Here is a 19,494-nt window from a genome sequence, read left to right on the forward strand (position 1 = left end):
GGCGATGTGTCACCTGTGTTTTTATTAACATGATCTTCCTGAGTCTGAGTCGCACTCGAAACATTTGGGAATCAAAAAGCAAGTCCACTCTTAACAAGACCAGTCCTGGTCCCGATTTGTTCCACGTTCGAATCGAATTCCAGAAACCGAATTGATTTCGTCAAAGGCAATGAAAAAGGTGACGACTATCAAGGATGATGGAAAACAGGTAGCGCAGATCATGTCGCTCTAGATTCGAGAATGTCACGGGACATTTTGGTCCCTGGGGAGTCTGACAAGGTTCATGGACCACAATCAAGTCTCCGCACCTACACTTACAAATCTCCAAACCCTTGGTCACACGGCCACCCGACTCCCAAATTCCTCCCCCATCCTGATATTGCCTCCCCCCTTCTCTTCCCTTTCCAGCCTGAAACCCCTCCTCCCCCCACCAAGTGCCGGATAAAGTCCGCCGGACAGCGCGTGCCACCGCGCGAACAGTGGCCCAACAGTGCGGACGGCGTCAGGTCTCCCCGTCCCCTCCCCGTTCCCTGTCGTCTCTGCTCTGCACACGTTCAAAAGTGCGAAAGGAGTGAAAGAGAGAGTCAGAAGAGGGAAATCTGTTCAGATAGAGAGGCAAGAGTGCGGCAGCTATGGAACACATAATAGAACAGAACAGTACTCCTATTCAGTACATCCAAGGCTACACAGAGGCGTACATGAACCAGGAGGATGACTGGGACAGAGACATGCTTTTGGATCCCGCATGGGAGAAACAGCAGCGAAAGGTCAGTCTGTCACAAACCTCCATATATACTGAATGTGTGTATACATACATATACATACACTCTCTCTCTCTCTCTCTCTGGCTTTTGAATTATCACACAGATAATGCTCAACCACCTTTCAGGTACGAGATTATGCAGTGCACCTGATCATGAAGCACGGTATGCAGCAATACTATAATGTGTGCACCAATTGGCCCGCGACGTGTCGGTCTGCAGGTGAAAGGTGATGCAAGTTTTGTGTCATAAATTCGAATGGGTGAACTTAAACGTACATCCGAAGACAGCGCACCTTGGTGGGTCCAAAAGGTCCTTTGGAGGCCATTCCCCTTGGCTGTCTATACTGCAACTGGCATACCCACACCAGAGCATGCATGAAGGATTGCACCCCCCCCCCTTTCCCCTTCTCCCCCTCCACCCTTGTGCCACCAATGTCTACCAAACAACCTCGGAATGCTTTAGCAAAGCGAATGTTCCGAAGTGTCCTTGGTATAGACCGTGGTTGCTCTGCGATGTGTGGACCAAGCGATCGGGGGTCATGTGCACGCGCTATTCCCGCGTGCTCGCATCAAATGGCCCTGGCAAGAGCGGGGGGTCGAGAGATCGGCGGCAGAAATAGCCTCTTGAAGCACAGGGCCCGACCATAAAAAGGAAGATCCGCAATGTGGGCTCGAAGGGTAGGGCGAGCTTGGGAGCGCGATTTCCACACGCATGTGGACCGCACCGAGGGTGCACGTCCGAACCCCCACAAATAAATCCCATCGATTCGTCCAAAAGGGACAGGTTCCCACAACTTGATATCAATTGCTGTATCCAGGGAAGCTTGATCGTTGTCCTCTCGAAGAGACGTTCTGTGCCGTACATAATCCCACCGTGGATCTAACGGTCTCTATAAGGCACGAAGAATAAATAAGAATAAATTTGTGGCTGAAACTGACAAACAATTTTAACTTTTTCAGGAAAAATGAAATAAAATGAAAAAAAACCCATACTTTGTTTCTCTGTCGTTTTATGTCGTTCCTATCTCCTCCCAGTTCCGATTTATATTTCTCCGCAACCTGGAAAAAGCAGAGGTAGACCAAAGATGACACGGAGAGGTTAAATTGAAACATTCGGCCACAATTTGCATTGACTGGAGCAGAGTAACCATATTGAGGAAGTCCTTCATCATAGAGTGGACACTTAGTTAAGTCAAGTACGAACTGATCGACTCGTGACTGGAAAATCAGACCACTTAGTCACTAATATTACTCATGTAGTCATACCCAGCCACTAGATTAAGTAGACTCTGATATTTGCAGGACGCTGTTATCATAAAATAACGAAAGATGTAATGCTTTCGAGTGAACCTCAAGCAAGGACAAACAGTGAAGAATTGGGGAAATGGCTGTGGGTCATGGGGATGATGAGGGAAGAGAGAGGGACGGTCGTCGTATGCAGTCACGGCGTATGAAAACTATGCGGTTTGCTCTCGGTCTAAGCTTGGGTGTTAAAAACACACACACATACACACATGCACACCTTGAACCTTAAAAGAAGACCTATGGATGATGATGCTTTTCGACCACAAAGTGGAACACTGATCTCGCTGGAGGGGTTATCTTATCTTCAGCTAGCTGTCAAGCATGTGTCTCGCAATATCTTGTCTTCTTCTGAACAATCTCTTGATAAGTAGAGAATGTGAAAATGGCAACAGCACTTGCTGTCCCTTCTTCACTGGCAACAACATGGCAGCAATAGCATCATGGTTTGCTTTGTCCATATCTACCACCTTCATGGTACAGGTGTCTAACCCCTCTTTGCATTTTATTCTCCAAGAACCTCTTTTCTGAGCTACATGTGGAACCAGCTGTCTTCATCAATATTAAAAACTTCTTCAGGTCTTGTCTCACTTTGTCTCTCCATCTCAGCTCAGTTCCATGTGTCGGGCAACCGTCCCAATAAAAAGTTTTGTAGGGATGTGGTTGTTTTCCATCCGAGCACGATGAGTTAGCCAGCGAAGTCTTCAAGCTGCAATAATGTCTTCTGGTAACTTCTCCATCCAAATTACTGTCTCCACACTTGTACACGACGATGATGCCCTATCCACTGGTGAGCCGTAGTGATACCCAATATGCTTTGGATGCACCTGTTGTTGAAGGCCTCAATCTTCCTGGAGATATCTCTTTTGTCGGTCCATGTCTCAACCACATACCTCAGCACACTAAGCACAACAGCGCAGTAAACTAGTCTTTTTGTTTTCAAGGAAAGATCATTGTCCCTAAATACATGTCTGTGTAGGGCTACAAGGATTCTCAAGCACAGGCAATCGTATCTTCCAGTGTGTGTGTGTGTGTGTGTGTGTGTGTGTGTGTGTGTGTGTGTGTGTGTGTGTGTGTGTGTGTGTGTGTGTGTGTGTGTGTGTGTGTGTGTGTGTGTGTGTGTGTGTGTGTTGTTATTTTTGTCCTTTGCAATTTGTGCCTTATTGAAATAGACCGTGCGTCGACATACCGAGTCTGTGCAATGTGGATCTGTTTCTCTCGTTGGATAATCACCCTCGACAAAAACAACTTGCAAGAACCAAGTTATTTTAGGGCAATAATAAGGAACAAGCAAACAAGGGTTTTTAAAGCAGGGTGGCTTGATTCTAAAATGTCGGTGCAGGCCTGTGATTCATGAACGTATTTTTGATAGTTAACGGTGATCGTTCGCTCGGTGGATATTCAATCCGTTAATGGAAAGCCCTCCGAACATGAGCCGAGTTCCTGTGACACTACAACCGTTATCGTTTGAGATACACTGAGGTTTTCATCAAGTTGTCCATTTGAACTCGGTTGTATTTTGGAATCCTATTTATTTTTAACAGTGATCTCAGGCTCATGGAGGGGCTTGTACATCCACCACGAGCAGGACGTACAGGCATCGGTGTACGCTTACATGTATTAGGACATCAGTACACAATGATCAAACACATGTGGTGGATGGGATTTGAACCTTCGTTTCCCCGCACCATAATCCTTGGGGTCAGATGGGAACATTAACAGGCCAACCTCAAAATCCTACTATTAATTTGCCATCGGTCACTGGCTTTGACACCAATACAAATTTTTATTACGGATCAAATGGAACACCCCTCCTTCATTAGAGCATTTAAATTGCATCAGATGTGGCAATAAATGTGAATTGTTGCTCCCAGCTTGCAGGCTCGATGACGGAAGAACCCATTTGCATTTTTGCCTCCTCCATCCCTACCCCGTGTAAAATGCCGTGCGGGCTCGGGCAACTTGCTCGTACCTTTAAGTTTGAAAACAGGTGAACCCATTAGAGTCGTTTTCTTCGTTCTCGGGGAGGTTTGTGCACCGAAAGCAAAATCATTTGCACAACAACGAGGATCTTGGAATGATTATGTCAGGAGAAAATTAATAAAATGTTCTTTGAATTCGCTGTTCACCCACATGCATTGAGCGCATGACTCCAAAAGCAATACGAGCGACATTGTCACCCAAGTACATTGTATAAAGTGTGTCGTTTTATTTTTACTTGAACAAACATAAATGCACATCCTTGAGCTGAGACTTACATAACAAATAAATTTTGAGGATGATGAGGATAAATTTTTTTATTTATTTAAATTAACTCTTTACATTCAAATCTCTCTGATTAATAATAATAAAAGCGACAGTGAGTGTAAAACACCCGAAGGCAGTAACGGTATTTCGAGTAGAAGTAAAGGTCGACCTGTCCATGTGACTTTATGCTTTGATAATTACTGCTGGTTATTATTTACAGTGTTACGCTGATTAAATTTGTACCATATTACCATATTGTCGGTGGTGGCTGGCCAGAAATGATGACCATTGTTGGTGTAAGAAGTTACGTGATAACACTCAAAAAGCAAGCTGTCATAATTCCTTGTAAACATTTGTAAATGTCGAAAAGCCTGACACGTATATTTGACGATATTGTATGGTAAACAGTGTTTATCCATCAGTGCTTAATGACTGGGGTGGTGGGCTTGGGATCTTAGGATCCTGAGTTCAAATCCCCCTCGGCTGTTGAATTAATAACAGGTGGGGTTGACTCTGCCTGTCATCCTTCTGAGGTCGGCAAAATGAGTGCCAGCTTGTTGGTATCCTGTGTCGGAGTGGTGACCCGTTCAGGATTGTGCCCAATAGCCAAGGTGACTTGCTTAGGCAGCACCAACGCTCTGCACAGAGTATGGTCCCAATGGATGGATGGATGGATGGATGGATCTATCAGTGTGTTTTACACAAGCATGGTTTGTTTCATAATAATAGCAAATGACCGACACCAATGAAGCTTCACCTTACCATGAGGCTGTTGTCGGTGTGTTCCAAGGACTCCAAAAGCAATACCAGCGATATTGTCGCTTTCCACCGATAGGGTCACCGATGCTGGAAACATGAGAATCCAGAACCAGACGAAGAGAGTTCTCTCACCATCCTGTGGTGGAAAGTGTCACGAGTATGCCAAAATCCCTCAACATGACATGTCACATTCTAATACATGTCCCTCAGTCCCCCATCGGCTCTCAGGTTACTAACCATGGCAGCTGTCAGGATAAAGGGAGAGCAGAGGGGTGCTCAGAATCTCTGGGTTTCACTCGACTCCCATTGGACACTGCACCTCTTCACGTGTCATGGAGGCAGCATTTTTGAAGACAATCTGACTACCCTGGCAGAAGAAGAAAAAGAAGATGAAGGCAACATTAACTGGGAGATAATTGGGCTCTGTGCAGGAGGTTGTTCACTACATGTCAAGGTGTGTTGAAACAGTAAAAATGGGGAAATAAGGGAATAAATAAATAAATATCGATGAAGAAAGAATAAGTCAGAACAGCACTCTGTGGAGTGCATACCTCCGTCAGGCTGAACAGTTTACCTTTTGTATCCCACTGATAGGCCGGGTCTGCATCCGGACCTGAACCAAAATCGAATCGGCTTGTTCTTGTCACCCAACTAACTCATCCACCAAGTTTGGTCATAATCCGTCCACAACTTTTTTGAGATATCGTGCGACAGATCGATTTTTGGCCCCATCTCTCAACAGTGAAGAATCTCTTACTCAATTCTAGTGTCCGGATCTGGATCCAGATCTTCACCAAAATCTAATCAATTCTTCCTTGTCACACACCCAAACTGTCCGACAAATTTCGTCCGAATGAATCTTGAACATTTTGACATACCCTGCTCACAGACAGACAGACAGGGGCAAAAATACAACTTCCGTCCACCTTCAGTGGTGGAGGAAACAAAGTAGAAACTGAGAGAAGGACCCAGAAGAAGCAGAGGAAGATCAAATATTCGATAGAGCAACGAAATTTAAATATCCACTGGAGTATAATCACTACAATGGCACCAAATTGTAGAGAATACAAAAGAATGGACCAAGTGGAGGCCGGCCTTCATCCTGCAGCGGCTAGAAATAGACTAGTCAAGTCATCAAGTCAATGTAAGTTGATAAACCCTGACATATCTCCTCTGAGCTGTATCGCCTGGGTTTGAATCTCAACCCAGCTATAAACTGCCATACTTGTGTTTCACAGGAAGGTGATTCATCAATGTGTATGCCATCCCTCGGATGGACGTTAAACTGGCATGCCATGTTCCGGCATTAGTTGGAGGTTAAAGATCCCACGGTGTCCTTTGCAAAGAGTAGGCAAGCTATCACCAGCACCCTGGCAAATTAGAAGGTCCTGCACACTCGTCGGGTAACCTGTGTTGGAGTCAGCGTGACTCGTCCAGGTATGCAACACCAAGTTTTGTGCTGCTAAAAATATACTGCTTCGGCAGAACCATGCTCTGTGTAGACCATGATACAAAGAGCTGTGTGTGTGTGTGTGTGTGTGTGTGTGTGTGTGTGTGTGTGTGTGTGTGTGTGTGTGTGTGTGTGTGTGTGTGTGTGTGTGTGTGTGTGTGTGTGTGTGTGTGTGTGTGTGTGTGTGTGTGTGTGTGTGTGTGTGTGTGTTATAGAGCAAATGGGATAAGTTTATACAACTGGTGTCCCATCCTCGAGGTTGTGGGTTCAAATATCGTTACAGAGGGCAGCAGTATTAAAGGTTTGGATTCCAAGTTTCTACAAACCAATGGTTGGCAGAGTAGAACCATCATGTCATTATTGCAGTGCAAATTTAAAGCACACCTGGCTCACAAACCACCTTAAGTGATGACCTTAAGGTTAGCAATTACCTACCTGCTCGAGACTAAGTGGGGCCAGTCCATACCTTGTCGTCTACGTGGTGCCAGCACATACCTTGTGGTTGGCAGGGTGATTTGTGATGGTGCTTATAAAAGCAGTGTCACATCCATCTCCCTAACCAAAGTGAAAGGGGTGTGTGTTACAGCACAGGGTGACATGGCCAGTTGTATTATGCCAGAAACCTCCGGAGTACAATGTCGAGGCTTGTGGAGGAGCGAGAACACACAACAAACCAGGACATAACAAAATGAAAGTAACAGCAAAAAGAGAGGAAGGGGACACACCAACAGCAGAGTTGAGGACAAAAGTGTTGACCTCTCTATCTTCAGAAAAAGGCATCTCAATCAGATAGTAGAAGAAGCATCCTGTAACCTCCAATATGAGAAGCACTGTTCCAGGAAGCAGTTACAACAGGCATCAATATTACACCCAGTTAACAACAGGTCTTCAAAAAGGTATTGAAACTGTTCCTCAACCAAACATGCTCTTCATCGTGTGAATTATGGATAATAATACAAGTTGTTGTTGTTTTTAGGCTAACTGCACAGGTGAGACACCACATAACTTTCTGCTTTAAGGTTAATAAATAAATAAATAAATACAAGTTCCTTTACAAGGAGCTTCAATGTAGGGAGGAGGCCATTCGGCCCATCAAGCTTGTCCAATTGTTGCCAACTTATGGTTGTTTAACCATGCTCTGTTCTTTATAAACCCAGTGTCAAACAAGGAAGCAGAACTTTTTAAGTCTTTGGTGTGACCCAGCCAGGGTTCGAATCTCTGACCTCCCAGACTCAGAGCACACATTAAGCTGCTGTAACCATCAAGCCAACGGGTCTGGTTACACCATGACAATAGGGTACTCGTTAACAGGTTGCAAAATCATGATTAGCTGAAGTTCAGCTTCATAAAGACAATGTCAAACACAAAACAGAGCGACATCTGAACCGTGACAAACATAATCCCTTTGGTGTGAACTCATCATTGTTTGAGTTTGCCAACGTTCATGTAATCTCCTTGAATTGTTTTTGAATTAATTAAGAGATATAAAATTATAATAGCAGGTATTTTCAACAGGCAGTATTATCCATGTAATATTAGTTTTGTTATTGGATTTAATCAATGTTTGCAGGTAATATATTGCAAAGCTTCACCTGGTTCAATTTTTCAGGGAACATCTTTCTACCCACATTGACCTTCCCCAAGCCCAACTCTTTCCAAGTTTCCAGTTTTTCCAAAGAAAGATAAATAGGTGACCACATACGGTCATCATGAAGAGTTCTTAATGAATGGATGTGTAGAATCAGCATCTTCATCAGTAGCCCCTGTTGTCCTCACCGGAATTCCAAAACCCCTAGGATGCCGGACACTCCGACTGGATTGTCCCAGATAATCGAGTAAGCATTAAATGTAAAATATTTATCTGTACTGTGTGAGTTGAGAGAAAGTTATAATTAAGTGGTGTCTGTGTACAGGGTCAATTTCATAGTGACAGAGGAGGCAGAACGGATCCTGAGTTGGGTTGAGTTTGTGTTGATATGTTGAAAGTGTGGGACGGCCACCAGAACGAAGTGGAGATCATGTTATTCTGGAGGAATGTGGGATGGTTTGTTCAGATGGATGGACCACGAAGTGTGGTTCATTGAGTATTTTAATGGGATGGAATGTTGTTGGAAAGCAATGGTGGTGATGTGATTGTGAATGTTTTTCCGAGATGATTTTGAAGGTGGAGGTGGAAAGTTTCGAGTGAGGTCTTTCTGTGTGTGAGAGGGAGTGGGTGATTGGACAAGTGGGAACATGGGTGTTCTCATGTGCGAGTGGCATCAATGAAGTGTGTACCTCTGATATCAAGCTGGTGTCGGAGGGGAAGAAAATTGATGAAGAGGTAACCACATACATTTAGCGTGAAGTGTTGTTAAAGATAGATCGAGCAGATGAGCACATATGTTTTGGTTGAAGAGTGGTTAACGAATGGATGAGAGAGAAAGAAAGTTCATATGGTGCAGGACTCATAATGAGACAAAAGAAAAATGCCAATCACCAACCTTCTGTTATTGAGCCCTTCTTGAACAAGAGAAGGCCCAGGTCAAGGCCCAGGTAGTAGCCCAGAAGCAAATGATAAAGCACAAAGGCCATTATTCAACAAAATTAATCGGCAGCTGGGATGCCGGACTACCCATGCCACAACCAATACAAAGACCATACACACCCCTATTGTAGTTACTACAACCACCACTAATACTAATAATAATAATAATATTTTCACAGCCATAATTATCCCCACCTTCTTGTTGGGTTGGTCCGAGTCTTTAAAGTTAGTCAATGAAAAAAATTTAAGTTTTTGGCCCAAGTCTTTCACAGAATGGCTGGTCATACCTTTAAACGCATACGTACATACGTATATACATCAGACGTACCTCCTGACTGTTATGGTGAGCATCACCCCGGATTATGTCTCACATGGTAAAACCACATAATCTGCACAGAACAACCATCTGTTTGCCACGCAGACAATTGTTCCTGCTAATGCAAACCATTCAACCAGAAGGCACGTGATATGACCAACAGGAAAATCGAAATGTGAGGAGTGTGACGAACACTCTGATGATCCCCATTGGCCAACAGTCCACACCAAAGCATCGCCTCCATCACAGAGGCTTCGGCCCAGTGACTGTCAAAGAGACAAAGATTATGTGGTCATCATCAGTTAAACATCAAACGGAACCTCCGATCCGGATTTCGGGCTTATTTGCTCTCATCAGGATTGGTATACTGAAATCCGGATCGATGGTTCTGTTTGATGTTCAGCTGATCATGATCATATAATCTTTGTCTCTTTAACAGTCACTGGGCCAAAGCCTCTGTGTTGGAGGTGACGCTTTGGTGTGGACTGTTATTCAATGGGGATCAGTGGAGTGCTCGTCACACTCCTCATGTTTTGATATCTATACATTACTAAAACTCTCATCTTGTGTGTATATACATTATATATATATATATATATATATATATATATATATATATATATATATATATATATATATATATATATATATATCTTTGGCTTGAGGGGCATGGAGGAGTCGATATAATATAAAATATCAAATATATAAAGCTCTTTCTAACCACTGACTGACTCACTCACTGATTCACTGACTGATGTTAAAGTCGGTACCTTCCAGGTGATGTTGAAAGCTGAAATTTTGCGTGCTGATGCACATCAAAGTTGGTACACCAGTAAAAAATTTCAGAATCGTCAGACAACATCCATATATGAAAATACTGTATAAATAAATGAAAAAAAAATTGAAAATAAATGCAGGTGAGCGACCCGAGACAATGGGAAAGCACAATAATTTTGTGTGCCGACAGGCATCGAAGCTGGTACACCAGGAAAAAAAAATCACAGAACCGTCAGAAAGCATCTGTAAATGAAAATATAAATATATGAAAATAAATAAATGAAAGATCAAATGCAGGTGAGCAATCCGAGACAACGAGGAAGCATGGTTTGAATGCTTTCACAATGTGTAATCACACCCCGCTAATATATATATATATACATATATATATATATATATATATATATATATATATATATGATTTTATTTTTGATTTGGATGTACCATCATCTTTACAGAGCACTTGTGCTGCCAAAAGCAGTTTTTTGGCAAGTGTAATTTGAAATGAGTTGCCATTGCTTTCCCGGCATTGTTTGTCCATGCTCTTTAATTTTAAATGCTGAGCTTCAAGTAAGGAAGCAGCACGTTCTATTTTTAAAGTCGTTGGTATGACTCGGCCAGGGTTCAAACTGTCAACCTCCCAGACTAAGATCACATGCACTAACCATTACGCCATCATGTCTGGAATAAATATTGTTATGGTCCTTGGTTCATTCCGGTTGCCCAGTTCAAATCTGGCGGGTCATAGTGAAGTGAGTTCGACGGCCCACCACTTCGAAGACTTCCTTGTTGGAGCACGTGTCTAAAAGTCACGATGCCGTAGATGTTGGAAGTCCCAAAGCGGTCCAGCGTCATGCCGAGAGGCATCACATGAATGGATCTTATTCAGCCCGAGCAACTTAAGCCACATGACATGGTCTTATAAGTGGTATGGGGAACACAACCAATTATTTACCTTAACGGGTCTGTAAACTACCAAATGAAACAGCCACACCTCTTCCTCCTCCCAACCCCCACCAAGACCAGAATTAATCCCTGAGACTAGGTATATTTAATAAACAAACAATGATGGCATGTGGTAAAGGATATACAAGAAGCAATACAATCAGTAAGTAGAGAATTGATAGAACACATTACCCCACGCAATGGGAAACAAGGACAGAGACGTGGTCTATGAGCGGAAAATTTAATTAGTCGTGACAACGTAATATTTTAATGATAACGTTATAAAAATGCCGTAATATTTTGTCCAAGTACTGCTAAACGGAAGAGTTTTGAAAGTGCTAAAAAAGCGATTTGTGCTCTATAGTATTCTTGTATATACAGAAGGCTTCGCCGTTTGTGGGTTTCCCCTTTGTGGATTCGATCTATCACAATGAATTTATTGAGGTTAGGTTTGCGGAGTGTGATCAATGTGCTCAAATAATCGTGGGTTGGCGAACCACTTTACACATTTATTCACCGAATTTACATGGGCCACCAACACAATAGCCTACTCGAACCCCACATCATCATCATCATCATCATCATAACAATCATCTCCATCAACTCATTTTTATCATCCATTGCCATCTTCAACATCGCCATCGCATTATTGAATCAAGTTTATCATCATCTTTATTAAAGGTAAGTTTCATGCTCTTAGTAACTCAGGAAAATAAATTTTATGATATGGTATTAATAATGATAAAAAAAATACCATTCCTTTCACGCCATAAAAGAACATATGGCTGCTGAGGAAATTTCATCAGCACGGAGTACAGTCCTGGACGGGTCGCCACTCCGATGCAGGTTACCCCAAATGGTTATTACCCCAGTACACTTGTACTCATTTTGCCAACCTCTAAAGGATAACAGGCTGAGTCAACCCCACATGGTGTTAATTCAACGTAATAAAAAAAAACGGGCTGAAACTCAAAACCCTAAGATCTCAAGCCATCCACCATAACCGCTAAAGGCGCTGTCACACCTTGACGTTTTAGCCAGCAATGGCAACACATAAAAATGTATGTAAAACGTTGGCGTATGCTGAAGTTTTGAGATTTTAAAAAATGTTTTGGTCGTATTCATAACGTGTTGCTCGTATGCATAACGTATTAGTAACGAGCACAGAACGTTTCGTTGTGTTATAGATAACTTATACCAACGAATGCTTAGTCTGTTGTCGGCGTTCACAACCTATGCCCAACGATAGTTTAACTTCGGCATAGCGCGCTGCACGTATCGCCGACGAACTCGTGGCGTTCTCTGCTAAAAAGCTGCCGCACGCCGATTTAAATCATAACCGCCTGAAAATTGGAAGTGTCAACATCGCAGTCACACCTTGGCGATTTAGCCAGCGTATGCCGACCTATGAAAAATGTGTCTAAAACAATGGGACACATCGAATATGGTATGGGTAAGTTGTGTATACGTTAGGAGCATGCTGAAAAACGAGGAAGTATGCTGTCATATTCCGTGATACGTCTAGTACGTCGTGAAATTTCAAGCATGCTGAAAATTTTACGAAGTACTTGACGTATGGCTCAGAAGTTCCGCATACGCTGGCATAAGTTCTCGGCACGCTCCGCGATCGTTGACACACGTCGGGCACACGTTACTTGTAAGTTACTCATAAGTCGAAACACGTCGAGGTAATGTTTAGCAAACCCGAAACTTAATTTTTAACCTATGATTAACGTGCTTTGAACCTATGAGTAGCGTGCTTTGAACCTATGTGTAACGTATCTCAAACGCACATTGTCGTATGTAGACGAATTTGATTGACGTCTTCCGGCCGACCACAGAACTTACTGAACGTGTTTCTAACTTACATCTACCGTATAATGGCGTATTGGCAGCGTTTAGGGGAATTGGTATATAAAAATGGGGTTCACAAGAGGAACCCGTCAGTGTTTCAGACTCCATGGTGAGTAGATGGTCCATGTCAGTAGTAGGTGAGCGTGTCAGTAGTAGTAGTAGTAGTAGTAGTATGTCCATGTCAGTAGTAGTAGGTGAGCGTGATGGGGAGGGTGTGGGTGATGATGGATCCTTGTTGTGTCCACGAATAGGAGACTACTTTGCACCATTGTTCGATGTTCTTTACGGTTAATTTTTTTTTCTCATTCCCACGATGAACTATTTTTTTGTTTCAGTTTTTAAAGTATTCAAAACGACGTGGACAAATGCATAATGTACTAGTAATGAACACAGAACGCTCCGATAACTTATAGATAAGTTATACCAAGGATTGATTAGCGTGTTTTAGGCGTCCACAACCTATGCCAAACGATAGTCTAACGTATGCATAGCGTGGCAGCGTATCGTCGACGATTACGTGAGGTTTTCTATTCATAGGCTGCAACTTCACTTTTAATAAATGCCTGTCACTTGCCTATTGTTTCGCTTCACGTACATGGGGTAATAACAACCCTTAACCTGCTTCCAATCATATGCAGCCATGTTTCCAACCAACAAATGGGATGCCTTAATGATTATCTATCGACCTAACTGGCCTCACATTCGGACCATGTGAGATAGAAAGAGTTGAGGACAGACATGACAGAAGAATTGTTCCTCAAACCAGCATAGTCTGGTGGACAGTTGGTCTTTCTTGAGCCCCAAACGACATCTGGTCTGCAAGGTGAGGAAAACAGGGGAGACGTGACTCCAGCTGGGAGGGCGAGGCTTGCCTGGGCAGGGCATGGCTTCGGCTCGAGGAACTTCATGGCGACACATCACTTGGCTGCGCATTATCCAGATTATCCACCCTGATCTTTCTCGGGTCCACCTTTTATAAGGTCTCTCGTGCATGTCACTGGTGACACTTTATCTCTCTCCCCTTTCACTCCCCGTTGGCCGCCATTCAGCCCGGTGGGCAGAGCAACCACTCTGTAACCTCTCACCATGAGTTCTGAACCATAGCCCCATTATGACAGCGAGGTTCGTTTTATCACCTAAACGTGTTGTTAGGACCGAGCCAGGTACAAAAAGAAGACAGATAAATGACATAACAGAGGTATAAACATTAATAAGAAGGTCAAACGGATTGATCATTTTAGACACATACATTGGGATAGGTTGACGATGTCTGTTAGATAAGCCAGGCATATCTAATATCACATTTAATTACTTTTTGCTTCTGCTGAGACACTCATTAAGGAAATGCCGAGGCTCCATTAAACATCTTTAACCCACTAGGATTAAATGAATCATTTCATTTCCACAATTAATATATATATACATATATATATATATATATATATATATATATTACAATGCTGGAAAGGCAATGGCAAACCACCCAGTTTAACCCTTGCAAAGAAACTGCTTCAGCAGCACCACCGCTCTGTAAAGACTATGGTATATCAAAATATATATGCAAATATATATATATATATGTATATATATATATATATATATATATATATATATATATATATATATATATATATATGTATATATATATATATATATATATATATATATATATATATATATATATATATATATATATTTATACATGCACATATATTGTTACAGCCACTAGACTGTTCTGGTTGGCTGGTACGAACCCATTGAGTTGTGTCAAAACGATCGCAGAGGTCAGAAGAGTCCACAGCTCTGGGTCAGATCGCAGCCATGGAGCTCCGTTACCATATCAGTTGTAACTGTGGAGCCACCCAAGCCCTGCGCTGATAGGCGACCATGTCACCGATCGAATCAGGCCGAGCAAACCATACGGTCACGTGACGCGACATTCTCTCCCAATCTGCCTTTAACAGGATTTACAAACCACCAGATGAAGCCACGAGAACAAACAGAATTTACCCAGAAACCAAGTCAAGTTGAATGAAAGTGCAATGGTCATGGGGAGGAAACAAAAGGGAGTAAAGCACAAAATCCACAGTATTAAGTAAATGGCCATACAATAACAATCCCCTTAACCCACTACCGATATACCCGTGCCTGTGAACCAACGATGAACGAGAACCTTCATTATCTAACATTATAGGCCTTCATTAATGCGACAGGATAGAGAGACATGGGGAAATCACAAGCCAGTAAGAGTTCTTGTGCCAAACCCAGTGAGTTTCCTCACTGATTGGAAAGGAACATCCCATGCAGGCCAAAATGTCCCATGCAGGCAAGAATGTCCCATGCAGATGATGAGAGGGAGGGACGCGAACTGGCAGAGTGGCGTGCCATCGGCTGGGTGTGGTGTGTCTTCCGCTCCGGGGGGATCAGAGTGAATGCAGCCTCTGGCCTCACAGTTCCAGCATTCTCCGTCCCGATCTATCGGGCCCCCACCCTTTATAAGGTCAGTCACTGACATCATTGGTGATGATTTACGCCCCTCCCCTCTCATCCACCATTGGTACTTCGTCCGGCCGACGGGAACTCTTTATCCCTGGTGTCACGGTCCCCTGGCGAGAATGATGTTTTTCCCACCAAGATAGTGCCTTGAGGCCTAGCGAAAAGCTAAAAAGACACATTTAAGACAAAACGGAGGACAAAAACATTCAAATCAGCTCACAAGGATGAGGATTTTTAGACACACACAATGGGGTAGGTTTGTCATCTCCACCTATACAAATTAGCAATGCACATCTGAAATCACATTTAATTACTTTATGCTTATTCTAAAGCACTCATTAAGGAAATATCTGTTCTACTTTATGCATTATTACTACATCTGCCTAATGCCATATCAGCTGCTGCACTGCTAACCAACCATAGCATCAGTCAGCCTATGTAGCTTAAACACGTGAACTAGCAAAACCCATATGAAGAATAATTAAATCATGTTGCTGCATTTGAGGCCATCTATTTACTATGTGGGACAGAGGTGGAAGTTGGGGTTCAAACATTCTACAACTTTTGCGTAAGTAATAAATACATGACACCCAATATCCTCACTTTTTATGTCACTGGGAGTGTAGAGTGTATAAATATATACTACAATGGTAAACATTGTTTGACAAAGCATATAACAAATATATATCTGCGATTGCCAAGGGTAAGCCTCCCCTGGGGCCCTCAATCCAATGATGGAATTTTTTTCGGACCGCCATATGACCTTGACCTTCAACATTTGGGGATAGAGTGTAAATTTAGAAAATGTGTCCCCATCTACAATCTATCCATAAACTCAATATCATGAAAATCGTGGGGAAATTATTCAAGTTATGATGAAAATGATGTTTTCAGTTAATTAGGTCATAATTACAAAAAGGTAAGCGAAGGACACTAATCAAATATCAGTTGCACAACTTCAATGCAGGTACACTATTCTTATGCAAGCACACCTTGGAAGACAAAACAGTCTTTGAGATTCCACATTGGCAAAAATGAGCGATGAAAAAAACCAAGGAATTTGTTTTTCAAACTGCCATTTGACCTCTACCTTTAACTTGGAGGGTTATGTTGTAAATTCAGCATAAATGTGCCTTGCTCTATGGCCGAGGGTATGTAGAGAAGGCAATTTCGTTCCGGACAAACCTTAGTCGTTATGGTAAGAAATGTAAAAATTTTTTATAATTAGGTCATGACCTTAACTAGCAGGTCAAGATCCAATTTTTTAATGTCAACCCCTTATACTTTGTATTTCCATTATTGATGCAAAATTTCATTCTGAAAGTCCCAGCCGGCTCCGAGATACAGCTCGAACATTGGCAGAAAAAACAAACAACCAAAAAAGCCTGGAATGGTGGTTTAGTACTCTTACGAGTCTTAGAAACTCTGAGGTTCCATTGAGAATTGGGGGCACTGATTTTAGAAAGAACCCCCACAACAGGTATAAGCCTCCCCCTATTCTTTCGGTATCGAGGGAGGCTTAAAAAGCCTGGGGATTCCTCCATTTGTTTGCGTCAGTTTCTGTTAGCAAAAGTCATGTTTTGTCTTCTTCCTCAAACTTAAGACAAAGCTTTGGCAAGGTTTGAGCTCCATCATTGGCAGCTTGGTTTTTAGTTGTATTGTGTAAATGCAACGTGAAGATTCCTTGCTTACACAGCAGGACTCTTTCAAGTGTTCAATAATTTGTGTATCTAATCCTGCCAATAGGTTGTATCTGACTGAATGATATAGTCAACCCTTTCAGAGCCGTGGAAACAATCCATTTGTGCATTGTTTTACGTGATTGGATGTTATGTGTACTCATGTGTCATGCATTGAGATTCCGATTCATATTGTTACATCTGTGGGGGAGGGGCAGTATTTACATTGAGGCATGAGATGCCACCTGCAGTTGTGTGTCGTTTTAGAACTTCTTATCCTGTATAAAGTGTGTGTTTTAGGTAAGGAGCCAATGTAAACTGTTCCCTGCAAAGGAGATTGGAGGTTATGGTTCTCGAGATGGCTAGGTTCAGCCATTTCATCTCACGTTCTCCTGTGTCAATCCAGACGTGGCTGGGTTAGTGTGGAAGTGACATGACACAAATACAGTCTGTCAACGAGCTAATCAGTGAGTGAGCTCATCAAATGCACATTAAGATTCAAAATCAGTTCACTTTCTTAGCCTGGTGTTGGCTTGATGGTTAAGGTGGCTGGCTTAAGATCTTTGGATCTTGATTTTGAGCCCCTGTCAACCATTGAAATAACACCAGGTGGGTTGACTCAGCTTTTTATCCTTCTGAGGTCGGCAAAATGAGTACCAGCTTACTGGTAACAGGGGCACTGCATCAGCGGCACAGCCACGCTTCCAGAAAATTATGCAACCAGCAGCCACAGGCTGCATGTGAAACAACAACAGTTCACTTTTAGTCAAGATGCCAAACAGCCATTTTAGAGCAAAGCTTGCTTTAGCATCATTATGAAGTTTTTTGGTTGATTCATCATCTCTGAGCTATCCTGAATCAGAATCAGTCGGGTGCCAGACTCGCACCCTTGAGGAATTTTTTTTTAGAGGCGAAAAACAAAATTGCCACCACCGACTTTCAATAAATTATGTTTTGGGCTGTATCTTCACTTCTAATGCACTTACACACACAATTTCGGTGTCTACTACTATGTTTCATGCCACAGACAAGGTAAATGTTGAAGATTCTCTCAAGATTGGACGACAACAGATGGCGGAATTTGAATCTGAATGGCCAACAAGCTTCAACAAGACACTAACCAAGAAATTGACCCTGATGACTTCGACCAAAAAGAGCATCAAGCTGGATGGAAGGCCAGTAAAGAATACCGAATTGATCCACACCCGAGTCATATGTCTCCAACAATACAGGGATATTGATATCAAGGATGTCCTCTCATACGAACTGTCCCCTGTCCCAGCCTCCTTGTTTGATGAGAGCGGTGTGACGTGGGCTCAGTCGAAAGCAATCCTGAAGACGAAACTCCAAGTTGAGCAATCAAGTCGAATCCAAGGTGTTCCAGATGCTGTCATCATCGATGGATGCACCATGTTATGGAATGTACATTGGCCCACAAATGGTACAGTTGAAGATTATGTGATCAACTTCATGGGAACCATCAAATACCACCTGGAGTGTTGTGACGTATACCTGATTTTCGACAGGTACATCAAAATCAGCACGAAACAAATGACGAGATCCAGTCGCACAGGTCATGATTCAAGTCGAAAAAATCAACTCAACTTACACACAACACTTCCAGCGCAAAAAGTGGTCCTAAATGTAGCCGACAAACAAAGTACAACTGATTGATTTGATCTGTCAGTATCTGATGACCCACATTGTGGACAACCAGACCAAACTTGTGATCACCGGAAAAGATCCTACACCAGTACAAGTATGGAACAATTCCACTCTCCAGAAACAGGATCTGAAAACACACCATGAAGAAGCAGATGTCATCATCATCCATCACTTAGTTAGAATTGTGTCAGGTGTCAGTGGTGACTCACACATCAAAGTGGTCTGCGACGATACAGATGTCTTTGTCCTGTTGATTCATTTCTATCTCGAGGAAAATATGACTGAGGATGTCAGCATGGAGAGTCCGTGTGCTGGGAGGGTGAATGTAGACATTCGCCAAACAACACTGAAACACAAAAGCATCGCCAAATATCTGCCTGCTGTACATGCTCTGACCGGATGCGATACTGTGTCGTATTTGTTTGGCATTGGAAAGGCCACAGCGCTGAAGGTACTGATGGGCGGACATCATCCCACCTTACTTGGTCAGCTGGAAGCAGATGAGGAAAAGATATCTGAGGCAACCACTTTCATTGCTGCCTGTTATGGTTCCAAAGTCGAAGGTGATATGTCCACACACCGGTATCAGCTGTGGAAGTCTAAGATGGCCAACTCCAAGATTACCTCTGCTCCGAAATTGAAGTCGTTGCCCCCATCGCATGATGCCTTTGCTCAAAATGTACATCACGCTCATCATCAAGTCGTTATATGGAA

The 19,494-nt window shown here is 42.7% G+C and overlaps 1 protein-coding gene across 2 annotated transcripts in view; it reads left to right on the top strand.

The window, feature by feature from the left end:
• The first annotated feature begins 456 nt into the window (after nt 1–456).
• ACTN2 (actinin alpha 2) overlaps nt 457–19,494 on the top strand; it is a 119,303-nt gene continuing 100,265 nt past the window's right edge. Inside the window, exon 1 of one of the 2 annotated variants that reach the window (XM_085851875.1) lies at nt 457–767. In XM_085851875.1, the coding sequence (XP_085708001.1) occupies nt 633–767 (135 nt within the window). In that variant the 5' untranslated portion in view covers nt 457–632. The remainder of the gene's footprint in view (nt 768–19,494) is intronic. The other variant, XM_085851874.1, reaches the window with a different exon arrangement.

Source organism: Eptatretus burgeri, chromosome 13, assembly GCF_056783735.1.
Source record: "Eptatretus burgeri isolate ZD-2024b chromosome 13, Ebu_testis_v1, whole genome shotgun sequence".
NCBI lineage: Eukaryota > Metazoa > Chordata > Myxini > Myxiniformes > Myxinidae > Eptatretus > Eptatretus burgeri.